Raw genomic sequence first — 19,502 nt, forward strand, 5'->3', positions numbered from 1 at the left:
AGAAACACACGGCAGGGTGAGCAGCAGAGAGAAATCAACAGTTACACTCTTAGGGCTGGTTTCCCAAACACAGAATAAAGCCTAGTCCTGGACTAAAAATAATGTTCAGCGGGGATTCTCCACTATGGCGCAGCGGTCTAAGGCACTGCATCTCTGTGCTAGAGGCGTCCCTATAGGCCCTGGTTTGATTCCAGGCTGTATAACAACCGGCCGTGATTGGGAGTCCCATAGGGTGGCACACAGTTGGCCCAGCGTCGTCCGGGTTAGGGTTTGGCCACGGTAGGCTGTCATTGGAAATAAGAATTTGTTCTTATTAACTGACTTTCCTAGTTAAATAAAGGTTAAACTGCTTTTCAGTCTAGGACTAGGCCACAGGAGGTTGGTGGCATCTTAAATGGGGAGAATTGGCTTGTGGTAATAGCTGGAGCGGAATAGGTGGAATGGTATGAAATACATCAAACACAAGGTTTCCATGTGTTTGATGCCATTCCATTTGCGCCGTTCCAGCCATTATTATGAGCCTTCCTCCCCTCAGCAGCCTCCACTGGACTAGGCGTTGTCTGGGAAATGGGCCCACAGAGACACGTGGCACTTACACACTCACTGAACCAGCCATCGTGTCAACTCTCAGAAGGACATCAGAGAATTGATCAAGATAAATGAATGTGCTGAAAAACTGAAGACGTGTGTGTACCCTACTCTCAAAGCATCTCCCCTCACCTGAAGGGAGTTCCCTTGACTTCAGTGTAGAAATAGTCATTGTGCATCTTCAGGAGTCTTTTCTGAAAGCACATAGAAAAGCATGGAGAATGAGGACTCATCCAATGGATCTCATTAAAAGACGATCTCCGTGCCCCTGCGGAAATCGAATTAGCATAATCAAAGAATCCCCATAAAAAAAGATGTCTGTTTACGCTAGAGACTTCTGTTTTGAATGAGCTGCGTCTCAATCCACTGCATCCGCCGATGTCGGCCTTACGAATCTGCGGTGTTTGTCGGAACAGGAAACATCCCACAAGTCGGTCTTCTCACGGAAACGTCTGCAGCGTCCGAAGATGAGATTCTCACAAACACGATGGCGTTCTCCGTTTTGCTCTACGACCCCCACAAGCGTCAGTCGGCAACACCAATCTGCCAACCTCTTGTCTGTAGCGTCCGAAAAGTTTAGCCTACACACTAATACAGGGTTTTCCAAACTCGGTCCTCAGGACCCCAAGGGGAGCACGTTTTGTTTTTTTGCCAAAGAACTACACAGCTGATTCAAATAACTTTCTAATCATCATAATTTGAATCAGCTGTGTAGTGTTAGGGGGGGGGGAAACGAGGACAGAGTTTGGGAAACTTTGCACTAATATGACCCCACCATCAACAGGTGAGACTGTCATGAACACGTACATGCTGGTTGTTTTGCTCTGGGAAGCCCACCCCATAAGCCTCACAAGACTCGTCTGAAGGTAGCCCGGTACCAGTTTAAAAAGAAATGGAAGTATATATTGAAGTAGTTTAGAACAAAAAGTGGTTCAATTTGGTAAAAACATAATTTTTTTAAAGATATCCTGATCTTTCTTAGATCTCTCAGATATAAGACAGACACGTCAAAACGTAGTTCCTTTTGATTTATGTTTTGGACTATCTGTTTTGCCATGTATTCAATGTGTTCTTATGGGCTAATAGCAGTAAGGCCACATTTGATGAAATAACATTTTTTGCTACTTTTTTTTAGGGGTCCTAAAATTCTAAATCAAATAGCTAAAGGATCCTTGGTATGACTTTCTTAAAACAATTCCATATGTTATCCCATCCCCGGGCCCTTAGACCTTAAGGGGTTATTAAAAAAGGAGAGTCGTCAGAGTCTTTAATTGTCAGAGTCATAATTTAATCTTCAGTCTCACCCCTTTGTCCACTGTCTTCTTCACCTCCATGGAGAATGTCCCAGTCTTCCTGTTGACCATGGCATTACGCAGCTGAAACATAAGAACAGGATATTTATCAAGATGAAAAGAGTCCATGCTGTCTTAGAGTATACAGCTTCCCAGAACTCTCTGGAAAGCCGTGGCAATTCTTACTGACTGGACGTTCCAGGTTAAATAAATAGGGATTCTTCAGGATTTTATCAATGAAGCCCTTTATCTACTTTTCTAAGAGTCAGATGAACTTGTGGATACCATTTTTATGTCTCTGCGTGCAGTTTGAAGGAAGTTGCTAGCTAGCATTAGCGCAATTGCTAACTAGCGTTAGCACAATGACTGGAAGTCTAAGCTGACTGCTAGCATGCTAGTAGATACCATAGACCTCCAGCCCTTGCACTAACGCTACAGTAGTTAGCATTGGCTCACGAAACTACCTCTAACTTCCTTCATACTGGGTGCAGAAACATAAAAAATGTGGTATCCACATGAGCTCATCTGACTCTGGGGAAGTAATCCTGAAGTATCCCTTTAAGTATAGTAAAGGCAGTTGTAGTTTATCAGGAGTGTGTGTCAAATGTTTCGTTACATCATGATTTAGACGTACAAAGTCATCCTTGTCCTCCCACTCCACTTCTGAAAGGTCCACACTGCTGTAGTTGGGTTTCCTCCTCTTCTGGCCCTCCTGGTACTGAGGCACAGAGGAACACACATTTGATGGGAACAGTTGAGGAAGTCTAGATTTCGGTGTGGATGGTTTGGGTGCACAGCTAAGTTAAGAGTGAACCTATACAAGGCTTCGTTCACACAGTCTTGCTCAAAACCAGAACAATCCTAGCCAGGTTAAGCAAACTGACCGCTGTGCTCAAACGGAATGTGAGCTATCGTGAGATCAGGCTGGTTCCACCAGGCTAGAACTCCCCAAATTCAATCCCAAATTGATCAGTTCAATCAACAACCAATAACATAAACATGTCCAGTCCCACACACAAAGTCCAGTAGGGTCTAGTACAGCCTCAAAATAGACAACCACAGTCACAGCACAGAGAAACACACACTTACAGTACATAGAAAACCAACACATTCTAAAACACATAGACACACACAAACACACACAGTGTCACAGAGAGGTACTAACATCACATAGACACTGTTACACACAGATCCACTAGCACCAGTTTCCAGTGGAACCCATGCAGGGTCCCAGAGAGAGAGTGAGTGTCTGTGGTCTAGTCTCTGTATGGTACAGTTACAGGACAGGAGGGTTACCTCTGGGTTAGTGTTAGCTCAGTTAGCCAGGGCCAGCCAGCCCTACAGTAGTAGCAATGGCCTGTATCCCTCCCTGCATGCATACATCAAAGGAAAAGGTGGGCATTACAGATTGAGCCTCCCAAACTTCCTCGGTAATACACACTCACACTGTTTACGTGTATGTGGTCCACATAGTCTGTCATGTGACAGAAAAGGGCACGTTCTGTTTTACAAAACACAGGCATTCAGTGTCTGTATTTAAACTATTTATTTAAAGAGATTCTCCAGTACTTTTTCTATACTTTACTTTTTCGCTAGTCTGCGAAAATGGTGTACTACGTCACGTACAGTGCATTTGGAAAGTATTCAGACTCTTTGACTTTTTCCAAATTTTGTTAGGTTACAGCCTTATTCTAAAATACATTTTTAAAAATCCTCATCAATTTACACACAATACCCCATAATGACAAACTGAAAACAGTTTTTCGGGAATTTTTGGCTAATTTATAAAAATGTTATAAACAGAAATACCTTATTTACATAAGTATTCAGACCCTTTGCTATGAGACTTGAAATTGAGCTCAGGTGCATCCAGTTTCCATTGATCATCCTTGAGATGTTTCTACAACTTGATTGAAATCGTTTTTAAATGGAAGAAGTTTGGAACCACCAAGACTCTTCCTAGAGCTGGCCGCCGGACAAACTGAGCAATCAGGGGAGAAGGGCCTTGGTCAGGGAGGTGACCAAGAACCCAATGGTCACAGAGTTCAAGAGTTCGTCTGTGAAGATGGGAGAACCTTCCAGAAGGACAACCATCTCTGCAGCACAAGACTCTCAGACCATGAGAAACAAGATTCTCTGGTCGGATGAAACCAATTCGGGACAAGTCTCTGAACCCTTTGGCCTGAATGCCAGCGTTACGTCTGGAGGAAACCTGGCACCATCCTTATGGTGAAGCATGATGGTGGCAGCATCATGCCGTGGGTATGTCTTTCAGCAGCAGGGACTGGGAGACTAGTCAGGATCGAGGGAAAGATGAATGGAGCAAAGTACAGAGAGATCGTTGATGAAAACCTGCTCCAGAGCGCTCAGGACCTGCGACTGGGGAGAAGGTCCACCTTCCAACAGGACAACGACCCTAAGCACACAACCAAGACAACGCAGGAGTGGATTCGGGACAAGTCTCTGAATGTCCTTGAGTGGCCCAGCCAGATCCCGGACTTGAACCTCATCTCTGGAGAGACCTGAAAATAGCTGTGCAGTGACACTCCCCCATCCAAGCTGACAGAGCTTGAGAGGATCTGCAGAGAAGAATGGGAGAAACTCCACAAATACAGGTGTTCCAAGCTTGTAGCTTCATACCCAAGAAGACTCAAGGCTGTAATCACTGCCAAAGGTGCTTCAACAAAGTATTGAGTAAAGGGTCTGAATACTTATTTAAATGTGATATTTCTGTTTTTTTTTGTTTTTTTATGCGCAAATATTTCTACAAACGTGTTTTTGCTTTGTCGTTATGGGCTATTGTGGATAGATTGATGAGAAAACATGTTTTTAATCCATTTAAGAATAAGGCTGTAACGTAACAAAATGTGGAAAAAGTCAAGGGGTCTGAATACTTTCCTAATGCACCGTATGTACACATACTGTACATGCAACATGTCACTGCGCTCTCTCTCTCTTGCTCTGCTGTGTGTGCATCTTGCTAGTGTTCCCTTATATGGTGAGGGGCTGAAGCTCATTGGCTAGAACTCAAATTGCTAGGAGGCTGACCCACGTGGGGGGAAATGTAGGGAAAATAGTGCAGCACAGCTTCCAGAAAAACAAACTAGGGATTTCGTGGTTAATTGAGGTAAGACATTCATTCTGCTCATAGATTATGCATGTATGAACTACACACTGACACATCATTCCCAAAGCGGGAAGTAGTTGTTTAGTAGTCGCCAAAGTTCCGGAGCATGTCTTTAAAGGTCCAATGCAGCCATTTGTATCTCAATATCAAATCATTTCTGGGTAACAATTAAGTACCTTACTGTGATTGTTTTCAATTAAAATGTTCAAAAAAATGTTACTTTTGTTTTGTTGCTAGGACTCTCTGGGAGGAGTTTGAGTGGGGAGGGGGAAACTGAAATGTACTGTAGCTGTTTAACCACTCCAAAGGTTGGTATGTGTAAAGGCTGTGTGGGTTAGGGTTAGTGCATTGTGGCAAGGCTTGGGTTAGGGACAGGGGTTAGGGACAGGGGTTAGGGACAGGGGTTAGGGACAGGGGTAGGGGTAGGGTCGCAAAATTCAGGTATCTTTCCCAGAATTCCCAGGTTTTCTAGAAATCCTGCTTCGACTATTCCCGGTATAAGGAGGGGATAAGCAGGACATCCTGAATCGTCTAACCAGTATTTCTGAGGAAACCTTTGATTTTACAACCCTAGGAAGGGGACATAGTGTATGAGTGGGTTTAAAAGACAGTGTGTTACCAGTGGCCTCAGGTCCGGATGGGTCAGGATGTAGCCGTTGTTTGTGATGGCAAAGGCGTAACCGTGGATACCCAGCTGAAGGCACAAAAACAATATATAGAGTAGAGGTCGACCGATTAATCGGCATGGCCGATTAATTAGGGCCGATTTCAAGTTTTCTTAACAATCGGTAATCGTCATTTTTGGATGCCGATTATGGCCGATTACATTGCACTCCACGAGGAGACTGCGTGGCAGGCTGACCACTTGTTATGTGAGTGCAGCAAGGAGCCAGGGTAAGTTGCTAGCTAGCATTAAACGTATCTTATAAAAAAACAATCAATCTTAACATAATCACTAGTTAACTACACATGGTTGATGATATTACTAGTTTAACTAGCTTGTCCTGTTTTGCAAATAATCAATGCGGTGCCTGTTAATATATCATCGAATCACAGCCTACTTCGCCAAACGGGTGATGATTTAACAAGCGCATTTGCAAAAAAGCGCTGTCATTGCACCAATGTACCTAACCATAAACATCAATGTCTTTCTTAAAATCAATACACAAGTATATATTTTTTTTAAACCTGCGTATTTAGTTAAAAGAAATTCATGTTAGCAGGCAATATTAACTAAGGAAATTGTGTCACTTCTCTTGCGTTCTGAGCAAGCAGAGTCAGGGTATGTGCAGCAGTTTGGGCCACCTGGCTCGTTGCGAACTGTGTGAAGACCATTTCTTCCTAACAAAGACCGTAATTAATTTGCCAGAATTTTACATAATTATGACATAACATTGAAGGTTGTGCAATGTAACAGAAATATTTAAACTTATGGATGCCACCCGTTCGATAAAATACGGAACGGTTCCGTATTTCACTGAAAGAATAAACGTTTTGTTTTCGAAATGATCGTTTCTGGATTTGACCATATTAATGATCTAAGGGTCATATTTCTGTGTGTTTATTATATTATAATTAAGTCTATGATTTGATATTTGTTAGAGCAGTCTGACTGAGCAGTGGTAGGCAGCATCAGGCTCGTAAGCATTAATTCAAACAGCACTTTACTGCGTTTTCGAGCAGCTCTTCGCAATGCTTGAACACCAGCGCTGTTTATGACTTCAAGCCTATCAACTCCCGAGATTAGGCTGGCAATACTAAAGTGTCTTTAAGAACATCCAATAGTCAAAGGTATATGAAATGCAAATTGTATTGAGCGAAATTGTCCTATAATTCCTATAATAACTACAAGCTAAAACTTCTTAACTGGGAATATTGAAGACTCATGTTAAAAGGAACCACGAGCTTTCATATGTTCTCATGTTCTGAGCAAGGAACTTAAACGTTAGCTTTTTTACATGGCACATGTTGCACTTTTACTTTCTTCTCCAACACTTTGTTTTTGTATTATTTAAACCAAATTTAACACGTTTCATAATTTTTTTGAGACTAAATAGATTTTTATGTATGTATTATATTAAGTTAAAATAAAAGTGTTCATTCAGTATTGTTGTAATTGTCATTATTACAAATATATATATATAAAAATCGGCTGATTAATCGGTATCGGCTTTTTTGGGTCCTCCAATAATCGGTATCGGCGTTGAAAAATCATAATCGACCAACCTCTAATATATAGATACTTGATTACATAAAGTAGAATATAGTACAACAGTAAATGACAAGGAATCAAATGGGTCATAAACATGGGTTAGTAAACCCAGTACCAGGTGTTTAGGGATGATCTTCATGAGTTCCTGAAGAGGAATGTCTGTGCCCACTACCCCTAGGAGAATACCCTGGTTCTTCTGTAGAGGAGAGAGGAGAGAAAGAGTGAGTATAACACACACACACACACACAGACAGACAGACACACAGACACATACACTTACCGTCTCGTTCTTGGTGCTGAACACAGGCATGGCCACAGTGGTCATCAGGCTAGGGCCCTTCTTGTTTCTGGACTGAGATGGAACACAGTGACAATGACAGGCAGTGGCAAAGACCGATCTCGATTGCATACTCATCGCGTCCTCTTTCCTTGTCCCCTTCTCAAAACCCATTGGATAAGAAAGCCAGAGGTCCCTCCCCTCTGACCTTTTCCTCCAATGGGTTTTGAGAGGGAGACGAGGAGAGAGGACGCGAAGAGGTTGCAATCGAGTTTTTCCAATTATGGTAACCATCAGAGGCTGTTGCTACAGTATTCCATGTCTGACTGATGCTAAATGCTATGCTACTCTGTGTCAATAGAGGATTATATGCCCCAATGTGCATCCCTACCAAGTAGGCTTCATCACAACACATTTACAGTCCAGTAATTTCACCAAAACAAATTTCACCGAACACTGTGCAGTAGAAATGTCGCCAAATGCTTTTTACACAAAATAGAAGTGAGTCTGCAGTGTAAATCTATGGTAAATGTTGCTTGTGGTTTGTGGTTTTACAGTAAATGCATAGTGAAGCTCCAGTTTAGAGCGATCCCCAGTGTGTGTGTGTGTGTGTGTGTGTGTGTGTGTGTGTGTGTGTGTGTGTGTGTGTGTGTGTGTGTGTGTGTGTGTGTGTGTGTGTGTGTGTGTGTGTGTGTGTGTGTGTGTGTGTGTGTGTGTGTGTGCGTGCGTGCGTGTGTGCGTGCCTTCATTTTGAGAGCGGGGCTATGTTCAGCAGGATGAGAACTGACATGATTAAACACATGAGCTCACCAAAACTAGGTCTGCTATTCCCTCACCTCAGAGGCTCACGGCCACAGCTGTGAGTGCACTGTGTGTGAGGGTCATAGCCGCTGGAAGTAGAGGTTCTAAGGGTGCTCCAGCACCCCCTGATAAATCATCATTAAACAATAATGAATATAACAATTATAAATAAATAGTCCAAAAAAATGTCATCTACCAAATGAGTGCACTCCCACCCCTGAACATCTTCCCACAGCCATGGTGAGTGTGTGGCTATTTGTGTATGCGTGTGTGTGCTTGTGTGTGTGCGTATTTACGTGTTTGGCTGTTGTGCGTGTTCATGTACGTGCGTAGGAGAGAGGCAACAAACGGTTACTAGGGTGGGATCGTCTTGGCTGCTCGACAAAACGACTGATGGAGGGTCTCACCATCGACCAACCCGCTTCCCCCCCAGAGCAACAGCCTCCAAAGCCTAGTCTCACCTGTACAGGTAGACCCTGGTAGAACCCCCCAGTCCATCAGAGGAGCTTAGTAAAGACACACTGGGTATACGCAGCAGTAGACACAAGAGAACTTTCTGGGAAACGACCTTGTGCTAGCCCCGCCGCCCCGCTGCTCCCCCGTCCCCTCTCCTTCTTTCTCTCCCTCTCTTCGCTCCAATGTCAGTTTTATTACGAGCTTGAGGAGATAAAAGGCAATGATCCACAGAATGATGAATGGCGATTCTCTGTGGCTGAGATACAAGAGCACACACGCCAGAGGACAATCCCCCCCCTCCCCAGCCCTTACCTCTGTGGCCGTGTGTGTGTGTGTGTGTGTGTGTGTGTGTGTGTGTGTGTGTGTGTGTGTGTGTGTGTGTGTGTGTGTGTGTGTGTGGTGTGTGTGCGTGCGTGCGTGCGTGCGTGCGTGCGTGCGTGCGTGCGTGCGTGCGTGCGTGCGTGCGTGCGTGCGTGCGTGCGTGCGTGTGTGTGTTTGTACTGTGCACAATACACATACAGTTCTGGACAATCCACATACTGAGTAGAAGCAGAGCTTTACACATTACAGCAGTCTCAACTGCTGCTGCAATGCCTTAACTCCACAGCAGGGGAGAAACTCACTACTCAAGGACCCTCGGCAACCAGATTACAGACAAAGATCCATGGCAACTATATAACACCTCAAATAATGTATCCATGTAATACACCATAATGGAAAATAGTACAAATGTGCACAGTATATACTCTCTAAATGACAAGGAAATGAGAGAGAGAGGGAGGAAGAGAGAGAGAGAGCGACAGAGAGGGAGAGAGGGAGAGAGCGAGGGAGAGAGGCTTTACCTTGTGTGCCTGGGAGAGCTGCAGAAGGAGACAGCAAAAATGACAAATGAGGATTGAGCTCTCCTCCTGTACAACAGACAGACAGACAGACTGCTTCTCCTGCATTTTACCATTCTAGACAAAGAAGTGCAGGACAATCCAGTCAGAATTAATGAAGCTCATAATGAGGAATCAATCCTGTAGCATGAAGGGGACTGATCAGAGAGGACACGGACGCACACACACACACAGATGCAGGCACACACGCGCACATGCACATACACACACGCACGCACCCTCACACACGCACTCGCCGACACGCAAGCATGTTCGTGCATGTATACATACAGTATGAACACATATACAGGGTGGAAACCAGTGTTGGGATTAGTTACTTGAAACAGTAATATATTACTTTTTTATGTTACTTTTTTCCTCTTTTCTTTCGCGTTACTTTGCATTACGACTCAAAATCTCTCCGTTTTGTTTGACTGTCGGAGGGAGCAAGGCGAGCCGCGGGCTCTCCCGAAGACGTGCTACTTACTAACTCAGGTTTGATCGCTTGTTTCTCCTTTCATCTGTGGCGCTGCTTTCCTGTGCTAGTCTACAAGTGCTGCGCTATACAGGGGCTGCTTAATTAGCCGTATACACTGTTAGCCAAACATCTGTACAGATTTCCTATCTTTCCGTTCAAAATCTTTCTCTCGAGCCGCCAGTTCTGATTATAGACCGCACATACACGACGGACCCATAGAGATGTATAGAGGGCACACTTTCCACTAGACGGAAAAGCCCTCTATGGGCTTTGCTATCACAGAAGCGATCAATGGCAAAGATGAGGGGTGCGCCGTCTACACATTTCTCTGGACAGCAGCTTTCATGACATTTCTCCAAACATCCTTTCTCCGCTCGCTCCGGGAACAAAATGAGGTGGAGATTGGATCATGGAAATATACGCCCGGCAGAGATGTGATTCTGAAAGCTGTTTGACAAAGTAACTGTAATAATAATAGCCAATTTGAAAAAGTACCGCGTTAGTTTACTTAGTTAGTTCTAAAAAGTAATCTGATTACGTTCACTGGTGGACATACAGTACATTACACACACTCACTAACTTTTTCCACTCACTATGAAACTTACAGTGCTGTCCACGTAGGCCTCTGTCCAGACCGTGTCATGCTCGTGGTCGATGACTTTAGGACGACTCATAACATGAAGATACCTCATCACATTTTCCTGTACGTCAGCCAGTGTGGAGATCTGACTGAAATACCCTGAGGCAACAATCACACACACACACACACACACACACACACACACACACACACACACACACACACACACACACACACACACACACACACACACACACACACACACACGCAGGCACACACACACACACACACACACACACACACACACACACACACACACACACACACACACACACACACACACACACACACACACACACACACACACACAATGTATCACATTAAGGTATTTCACAGGCATTTCCCAGTAAGTGTGTGTTACTGTGAGTATCAGAATAATGTTAGACTAGCTGGGCTGTGTAATCCCACAAGTCATCAGTTTTCCTGACTGTGACTTTCCCAGTCCAGAGCGTTCTCCTCTCATCCGGAGCGTGGGCACACGGGAGCCATCAGCGGCAGGCGGCCAGGGGGAAAGGCTCTGACAGGAAGAGGGATGAGGCAGGGATGCCCCCTGACCCCTCTGTGTCACTCCACTGCTGCTCCGTTCTGCACTGCTCACATCAGCAGCACAGCCACCCCCAACACCTCCAAACACACACTAAAACCTCTCTTCGCTCCCCACACCTCACACACTAACACCCACAATTCCCCCCTCCCCAAAACACGCTCACAATCTAACACCTGCGTCTCTTCCCTCCCCAAAACACACTCACAATCTAACACCTGCGTCTCTTCCCTCCCCAAAACACACTCACAATCTAACACCTGCGTCTCTTCCCTCCCCAAAACACACTCACACACCTCTTTGACAAACACACACCAATAACCACAATTCCTATCTACCCAACACACACTCACACCCACCCACACATTTACACACAGCCAAGTGTATGTGTTTCTTATGGTATAGTACGAAGAGGAGACACACCTTTATTAGCACAGGCCATCCATTTCATGTTATCAGCAAAGGCAGACTCTCGGCCAATCAGGTAAGGGAATATGCGTACCTATACGGAGAGGAGACAGCGTCGTCAGGCGTTGACAGGGTGGTTGCCAGCTCAGATTTAAATAGAGCGTGCATAAACATTCACCGTGACGGAACCACATGGGGCTCCATCTTCCTGCTCTAGTTTTATCTCTCTGGAGAGAGGAGATGAGGGTGGCTGTATGCACTACCACAGTACTAGATGTGCCTCACTAGGAAAGACCAGGGCTCCGTAGCTCTTTATCTTTATTTCTCCCTTCCTCTCTCCTCTTCTCTCCTCTCCTCATCCCTTTCTCCTTTTCCTTCCCCCCCCCCCCCTCCCTCTTGCTCCCTTTCTTGCTCATCCATCCATCCGTACATCTGCACGCCTGTGCTTCATTAGATCTCTGTGTATGTATAAACCTAAGTCGACAGCACGGAGAGACAAGAGGCAGGTTACGTTCTCTCTGTGGCGTAAGCCAATCAGAGGGCTTCAAGCTGGACATGGGAGCGGGTCCATGTGTGTACTTTCTGTGACTCTGCCAATACGGCACGGCTCATTGGCTCCAGATGCTAAGCTAGGCATATAGGAGAACCGGAGTGAACGGCTGCCAAATACTGCCCCTCTGGGTATGTTTGGGGATGGGGGGGGGGGGGGCTACACTGCCAAATACTGCCCCTTTGTGCGACACGCATTTGCTTGATAGGACTGGACAAAAGGGCCGTAAGCTGCTGTTTTTATTGCACTGTGAATAGCACAGCAGCCCATTTAATTTCAATTGCATTTGTCTAATGCTTTCAACCCAGCCGTTTGTCACAGAGTGGCCCAGAAAATACCCCCCAGAAAATACCCCCCAGTAAATCCCCCCCAGAAAGACCCTCCAGTAGAGAGCCAGCCTGGGGCGACAACGACAGAGGCTGAGAGGCAGAAGCAGGGCGAAGCCTATGGTACTGGAGGAGGGGATTCAGGGATTCTGTTGCCAGCCTGGGGCGCCAGAGGCGGAGGCAGGGGTAGAGGCAGGGGAATGAATGAGGGTAGATACAGGAGGAGAGGGGCTCCACAGCACAGAGCTACAGTCTGGGGCAGTATAGAGGTAGAGGCAGGGAGAAGGCTACTCTATGTGGATACGTACATGAGAGGAAGAAGGGCTCTAGAGCACTGAGAGCAAGCCTGGGGTAGTAGAGGCAGAGAGAAGACAGGAGGAGAGAGGCTAGACACTGGAGTACATTCAGTCCTCCTCCTCCAGCCAAGCACAGGCAAGAGCAGAGTTCGCTGTCTGCGTGCGTGGCTGATTGAGTCAGGCCAGTCGGTCGTTGAGGTGGATGGAGGTCAAACAGAGAGATGCCACTGAACGCCAGGGACAAGCTCTCTGAGCTCTCTCCGCAGCCCCTCCATTATGACTCTTTATGTCACGCTTATAAAGGCTTTATGAATGCTACATAGTGTGTTGTCTGTTTTGTCTTCAATTCATTAAAAAATGTAAAATAAATGTATCCAAGCCCCGTCCCCACAGGAGGCCTCTTGCCAGGCCGTCATTGTAAATAAGAATTTGTTCTTAATCGACTTGCCTGGTTAAATAAAAGTCAAGTGAAACATCGACATAATCATCTCCTTAGGTAAAGTGTTGCCGTGTTTTCTGATCATTGAACAGGGTTTGGACTGGCGGAGGATTAAACAGTTAAAAAAGAGACATGCTTAATAGGCGAAGGAAAGCAGCTTGTGTGAAATGTTTTAGGTTTTGACTGGCTCTTTGTTCTGTGTGCAGCGTAAACCATGCGCGAGTGAGTGCTCGGGGACTGAGGCTGAACCATGATTCTGCCCTTGAAAACAGTTTATCCCCCATGTTTCTCTGGTTAGGACAAATGTCGCGGTGTGTCAGGTCAGCACTATAAAATACATGTATATTTCAGGCAATTGTACATTTACTGGGCTACGAGTTGTACTTGGATAATAAGAACTCAATTTCGCCAAACGTCAAGAAGGAAAATCGAACTGCCATCGAAATATCCGTGATTTTAAAACGCTGGAAATGGTCAAGTCTCAAAGGAAGGAAAACATGGCACAAGCAGAAAAAAAAGTCTCAAATGAAACAGATTCACAATGAGAGTCTGAAAGGAAAACCGAGGCAGTGAGAAAATGAGAAGGAGAGATGGATTGGAGTGTTGGTGTGTCGTTGTCATAACAATACAAAATCAACCAAAGCAAAAGTTGGCAGAACGTTTGAATTGAAAATGTTTGGTTGATAAGAGCAACAGTGTTGCCATGGTGATTGTACTCATTAGAATACAATTACATTTGAAAATGATGATATAGCAATTGAAAATGGAATGTTGGAATGTTTGGTTGATAGGCACAAATGTTGATTTGGAACTCTGTTTTGGTGGCAATAACCCAAGACTAGACGCTTCTTTCTGCTATCTAAGATTATACACCCAGCGATTTAACCAGTGACTCTTTATCTCCCTGCAATACCTTCAAAATCCATCAGCTATGGTAATACTGAGACAAATACCGTATTTTTACCAGGATTTGGTTCATTGCTTATTTTTGTGTATTTCTGAGTATTACAGGTTTAGAATGCATTTAGGTACATATCAGATCAAGTTCCTGCAGGAAACCAATGGACTCCATTTGAATGCAAATTCTATCACTTGAATCTATATGAATGACTCGACTGCCCCCCCCGCATGAAGAGGAAGGATTTCTGTGGGTTTCTGTTGCAATTATGTAAACCACGAAGTCCATTTGCACTCATTTGCATTTTCCTGTGGAGGAAAACTTTCTGCAACAAAAGGGTGATCAAAGGATGAGGTTTTACGAGGATGGAGTTTTACGAGGATGGAGTTTTACGAGGATGGAGTTTTACAAAGATTGAGTTTTATGAGACTTTTCTGATGAAGAGATTAAGCAACTGGAATCCATTCCAGGGGTGTTGGAGATGGCTGTGAATCTCTGAGCTATTTTGCAGACATAAGAAATATAAGATAGAATGAGATAGGATTGGTAGATATAGTAAGTTTGATAAATGCAAGTTATTGTCCATTTTATAGCAATACAAATAAATTGTATTTGTTTGCAGCTGTGTGTGTATGTGTGTGTGTTTGAGTGAGTTAGTGAATGGTTGTCTGTATGAGAGAGAGAGAGAGAGAGAGAGAGAGAGAGAGAGAGAGAGAGAGAGAGAGAGAGAGAGAGAGAGAGAGAGAGAGACTACCGATTGTAGAGCCTTCCCAGCCATGACCAGTATCTCACCTTTCTGTCTGGCCAATTGAACTTGGCGAAGACGTCGTCGTACATCTGCGTTGCCCCGTCAGTCACCAGCATGATAGCCTGGCTACACACACTGCCATGCCCAGTCTGGTTAAACTACGCACACAGAGAGAACACACACGCTTACACAGAGATACACAATCATCACATCCAACACAGATACACATACACAGAAATACATAGTTAGGGACTTGACTCTGTAGTTTTAGGCAGATTATGGTTGATTAAAGTTCAGATGATTCATTGATATAGATGATTTACTATTTTTCTAATAAGGAAACTCATTGAGTTGAACCAGGTGGGAACATCAACGACAGGTTTTGCACCATGTCTTCCCGACAGCCAGATGACTATCTCCAAAAAGGAGCAACATTTATTCACGGGGCATGTTCATCTCTCCTCTAATCCTATCCATCTCTGTCTCTGATACCTGGGCTACCTCCGAGACAGATCTGGGTTCAAACACTATTTGGGCTTGATCACCTGGGCTTGATTGAGCTAGTCTGACGCACACAATTGAACCAATAGAATACTCACAAGGAGTGCAAACCCTGCCCATCTCGCACTCCAGACGAAAACGCTAAAAGTATTTGAAAGATTTCAAGTAGTATTTGAGTATTTGAACCCAGGTCTGCTCTGAGACTCTGTGCCTGTCATCTCTGCCCGTGGCCGTGTAATAGCTGTGTTCACTGCTGATGTCCGATGTCTGATGCTGGTGCCCGGCGTACCCGCGGGCCCCGTCAGGGACTAAAAACACAGATAATCTCTTTGTAAATAAACCGGGAAGTGCAGCCCACATTAATCTGATGGCAGAAGATGCATGGCGGTAATTAACTGGTTTATTGACCTGTGACAGAGGGAATGTGGAGAAATAGAGGTTTGTGGAGTTGAGTGCCTTTATCGCCGTCTGAAGGCTGCTAAGCTGAGCATGGCTCTGCTCCCAATACACACCAGCATAGCAAGAATGGACACACAGACACACAGACACACAGGATTACAATACCACACGGACTGTCTCTTTTGACACACACACCTCTTACACATGCATGCCCAGTGGTCTCCGTACACACTGCAGATTACCACAAGTTTTTTTTTTTTATATTTGTTTTTTTTTATACCTTTATTTAACTAGGCAAGTCATCTAAGAGTGTTCTTATTTACAATGACAGCCCAGGAACAGTGGGTTAACTGCCTTGTTCAGGGGAAGAACAACAGATTTTTACCTTGTCAGCTCGGGGATTCGATCTAGCAACTTTTCAGTTACTGGCCCAACGCTCTAACCACTAGGCTACCTGCCGCCCCCCAAAAGTTGACCTTGCTCAGAGCATCTCTTCGAGCTAGGGTAAAGAGTTCCTGTAGATATGTCAAACAGACCTAGACAAACACAGCAAATGATTTATATGTATTTTCTCAACAATATGGTCATTGCTAAACGCTTTGACACCTCGAGCCATTTTAAAGCTACGGCGGTTTGTCTGAGGCAAAGAACTGTAAATAAGGCTGTATTGGATGAAACAAACAGGACTCAAAGCCTGTCAAACACAGTGAACTACACCAAAGAAAACATATATATATATACCACCCAGACAGAACATAATGTTCACCATAATATTTAAAACAGATGCAGTGTAGAATACATGATTCCATGGTAGGGTCAGTGGTGGTAGGTAGGGTCATGGTAGGGTCAGTGGTGGTAGGTAGGGTCATGGTAAGGTCAGTGGTGGTAGGTAGGGTCATGGTAGGGTCAGTGGTGGTAGGTAGGGTCATGGTAGGGTCAGTGGTGGTAGGTAGGGTCATGGTAGGGTCAGTGGTGGTAGGTAGGGTCATGGTAGGGTCAGTGGTGTGTATTCATGGATGCCAAGGGAAGCCAGGCTTCCCAAACAAATTGCCCAATATATATATATTTTTTAAAACATGAAATAACATATCTTTCATCTCTCTGTGTGTCATAATTTTCCTTCAATTCGCAAGAAGCAGAATGCATCTCACGGGAGAAAGCATCAGAGTGAACGAAACAGCGCCCCTCTGTCTCTCTACGTGAAGGCCATCTATCTGGTGCTGTCTGGTCCAAATGAGTATGACATTTTTGCCGACCGTAGCGTTGAAGGCAAGGGAAGTGGAAAATGGATTTGGATTTGGCGTCACTCCTATCAAATCCCATTGAGACCATACATCCTTGACAGAAAAAAATAGAATTGTTGCATCTCGTTGTGTTGTTGTCCTTCAGTGGCTAGCTAGCTAAAATCTTCCCTTTCCTAAATTAGCCATGGATGGAGCTAGGGATTTGGACTAATTCTCTGTTCTGGGCAATGATTATAATGCCGATTCTGATCCAACCATTAATTCATACATTGTTGTGCCCCTGGCCGGAGAGGATGGAAGTTCAATATGTAGCTAGATGTTGAAGGCTAATGTTAACTAGCTAACATTGCCCATGAATGGAAGTTAGGCTAGCGAGCAAGCATTTTAACCAGGTAGCCTAGGACAACAAAAAATGAAAGCATGTACTGTATGACAGAGTGATAGACTGTTTCGTCAACATGAAAGAGAGGAGGATGGCATTGACGTTTCTCTACAAGTAGAGTGAGTCAACATGTTTTTCTACTTGCACTTGGCTTCCCAAGTGATTTTACCAGTGGTGGAAAAAAGTACCTAATTGTCATACTTGAGTGAAAGTAAAGATACCTTAATAGAAAATGACTCAAGTAAAAGTCACCCAATAAAACACTACTAGAGCAAAAGCCTAAAACTATTTAGTTTGAAATATACAGACAATTCGGAAAGTGTTCCTCATTTTGTTACTTTACAGCCTTATTCTAAAATGGATTCAATAATTTCCCCCCCCTCAATCTACACACAATACCCCATAATGACAAAGGAAAAACAGGTTTTCGATTTTTTTGCAAATGTATAAATAACCTGAAATATCACATTTACATAAGTATTCAGACCCTTTACTCAGTACTTTGTTGAAGCACCTTTGGCAGCGATTAGAGCCTTGAGTCTTCTTGGGTATGATGCTACAAGCTTGGCACACCTGTATTCGGGCAGTTTCTCCCATTCTTCTCTGCAGATCCTCTCAAGCTCTGTTAGGTTGGATGGAGTGTCGCTTCACAGCTATTTTCAGGTCTCTCCAGAGATGTTTGATCGGATTCAAGTCCAGGCTCTGACTGGGCCACTCAAGGGCATTCAGAGACTTGTCCCGAAGCCACTCCTGCGATGTCTTGGCTGTGTGCTTAGGGTCATTGTCCTGTTGGAAGGTGAACCTTCACACCAGTCTGAGGTCCTGAGCGCTCTGGAGTAGGGTTTCATCAAGGATCTCTCTGTACTTTGTTCTGTTCATCTTTCCCTCGATCCTGACTAGTCTCCCATTCCCTGCTGCTGAAAAACATCCCCACAGCATGATGCCACCAGGTTTCCTCCAGACGTGACGCTTGGCATTCAGGCCAAAGAGTACAATCTAGGTTTCATCAGACCAGAGAATCTTGTTTCTCATGGTCTGAGAGTCCTTTAGGTGCTGTTTTGCAAACTCCAAGTGGGCTGTCGTGCCTTTTACTGAGGGGTGGCTTCTGTCTGGCCACTCTACCATAAAGGCCTGAGTGCTGCAAAGATAGTTGTCCTTTTGGAAGGTTCTCCCATCTCCACAGAGGAACTCTGGAGCTCTGTCAGAGTGACCATCGGGTTCTTGGTCACCTACCTGACCAAGGCCCTTCTCCCCCGATTGTTCAGTTTGGCTGGTCGGCCAGCTCTAGGAAGAGTCTGGGTGGTTCCAGACTTCTTTATTTTAAGAATGATGGAGACCACTGTGTACTTGGGGACCTTCAATGCTGCAGACATTTTTTGGTACCCTTCCCCAGATCTGTGCCTCGACACAATCCTATCTCGGTCTCGGATTCCTTCGACCTCATGGCTTGGTTTTTACTCTGACATGAACTGTCAACTGAGGGACCTTATATAGACAGGTGTGTGCCTTTCCAAATCATCTCCAATCAATTACATTTACCACAGGTGGACTACAATCAAGTTGTAGAAACATCTCAAGGATGATCAATGGAAACGGGATGCACCTGAGCTCAATTTCGAGTCTCATACCAAAGGGTCTGAATACTTATGTAAATAAGGTATTTCTGTTTTTTCTAAAAACCTGTTTTCCCTTTATCATTATGGGGTATTGTGTGGAGATTCACTTGGAAAACATATCAAAAGTAAATGTAATAATAATGTACTAATAATAGCTAAAATATACTTAAGTATTAAAAGTATAAATAATTTCATATTCCTTATATTATTCAAACCAGACGGCATAGATAGCCAGGGGCATGCTCCAACACTCAGACATCATTTACAAATGAAGCATGTGTGTTTAGTGAGACCACCAGATCAGAGGCAGTATGCATGACCAGGGATGTTCTCTTGATAATTGTGTGAATTAGACCATTTTCCTGGCCTGCTAAACATTCAAAATGTAATGAGTAATGGGTG

The 19,502-nt window shown here is 44.4% G+C and overlaps 1 protein-coding gene across 1 annotated transcript in view; it reads right to left on the reverse strand.

Annotated features, from left to right (window-relative positions):
• Positions 1–19,502, reverse strand: part of LOC120021818 (voltage-dependent calcium channel subunit alpha-2/delta-3-like) — a 50,788-nt gene that overhangs the window by 9,653 nt on the left and 21,633 nt on the right. The window contains exons 11-20 of the mRNA XM_038965671.1: positions 15,003–15,116; positions 11,717–11,795; positions 10,715–10,848; positions 9,596–9,613; positions 7,500–7,571; positions 7,335–7,415; positions 5,627–5,701; positions 2,515–2,598; positions 1,893–1,964; positions 721–782 (exon numbers count right to left, since the gene is read on the reverse strand). Of these exons, the coding sequence (XP_038821599.1) occupies positions 721–782; positions 1,893–1,964; positions 2,515–2,598; positions 5,627–5,701; positions 7,335–7,415; positions 7,500–7,571; positions 9,596–9,613; positions 10,715–10,848; positions 11,717–11,795; positions 15,003–15,116 (791 nt within the window). The remainder of the gene's footprint in view (positions 1–720; positions 783–1,892; positions 1,965–2,514; positions 2,599–5,626; positions 5,702–7,334; positions 7,416–7,499; positions 7,572–9,595; positions 9,614–10,714; positions 10,849–11,716; positions 11,796–15,002; positions 15,117–19,502) is intronic.

This window comes from Salvelinus namaycush, chromosome 2 (genome assembly GCF_016432855.1).
Source record: "Salvelinus namaycush isolate Seneca chromosome 2, SaNama_1.0, whole genome shotgun sequence".
NCBI lineage: Eukaryota > Metazoa > Chordata > Actinopteri > Salmoniformes > Salmonidae > Salvelinus > Salvelinus namaycush.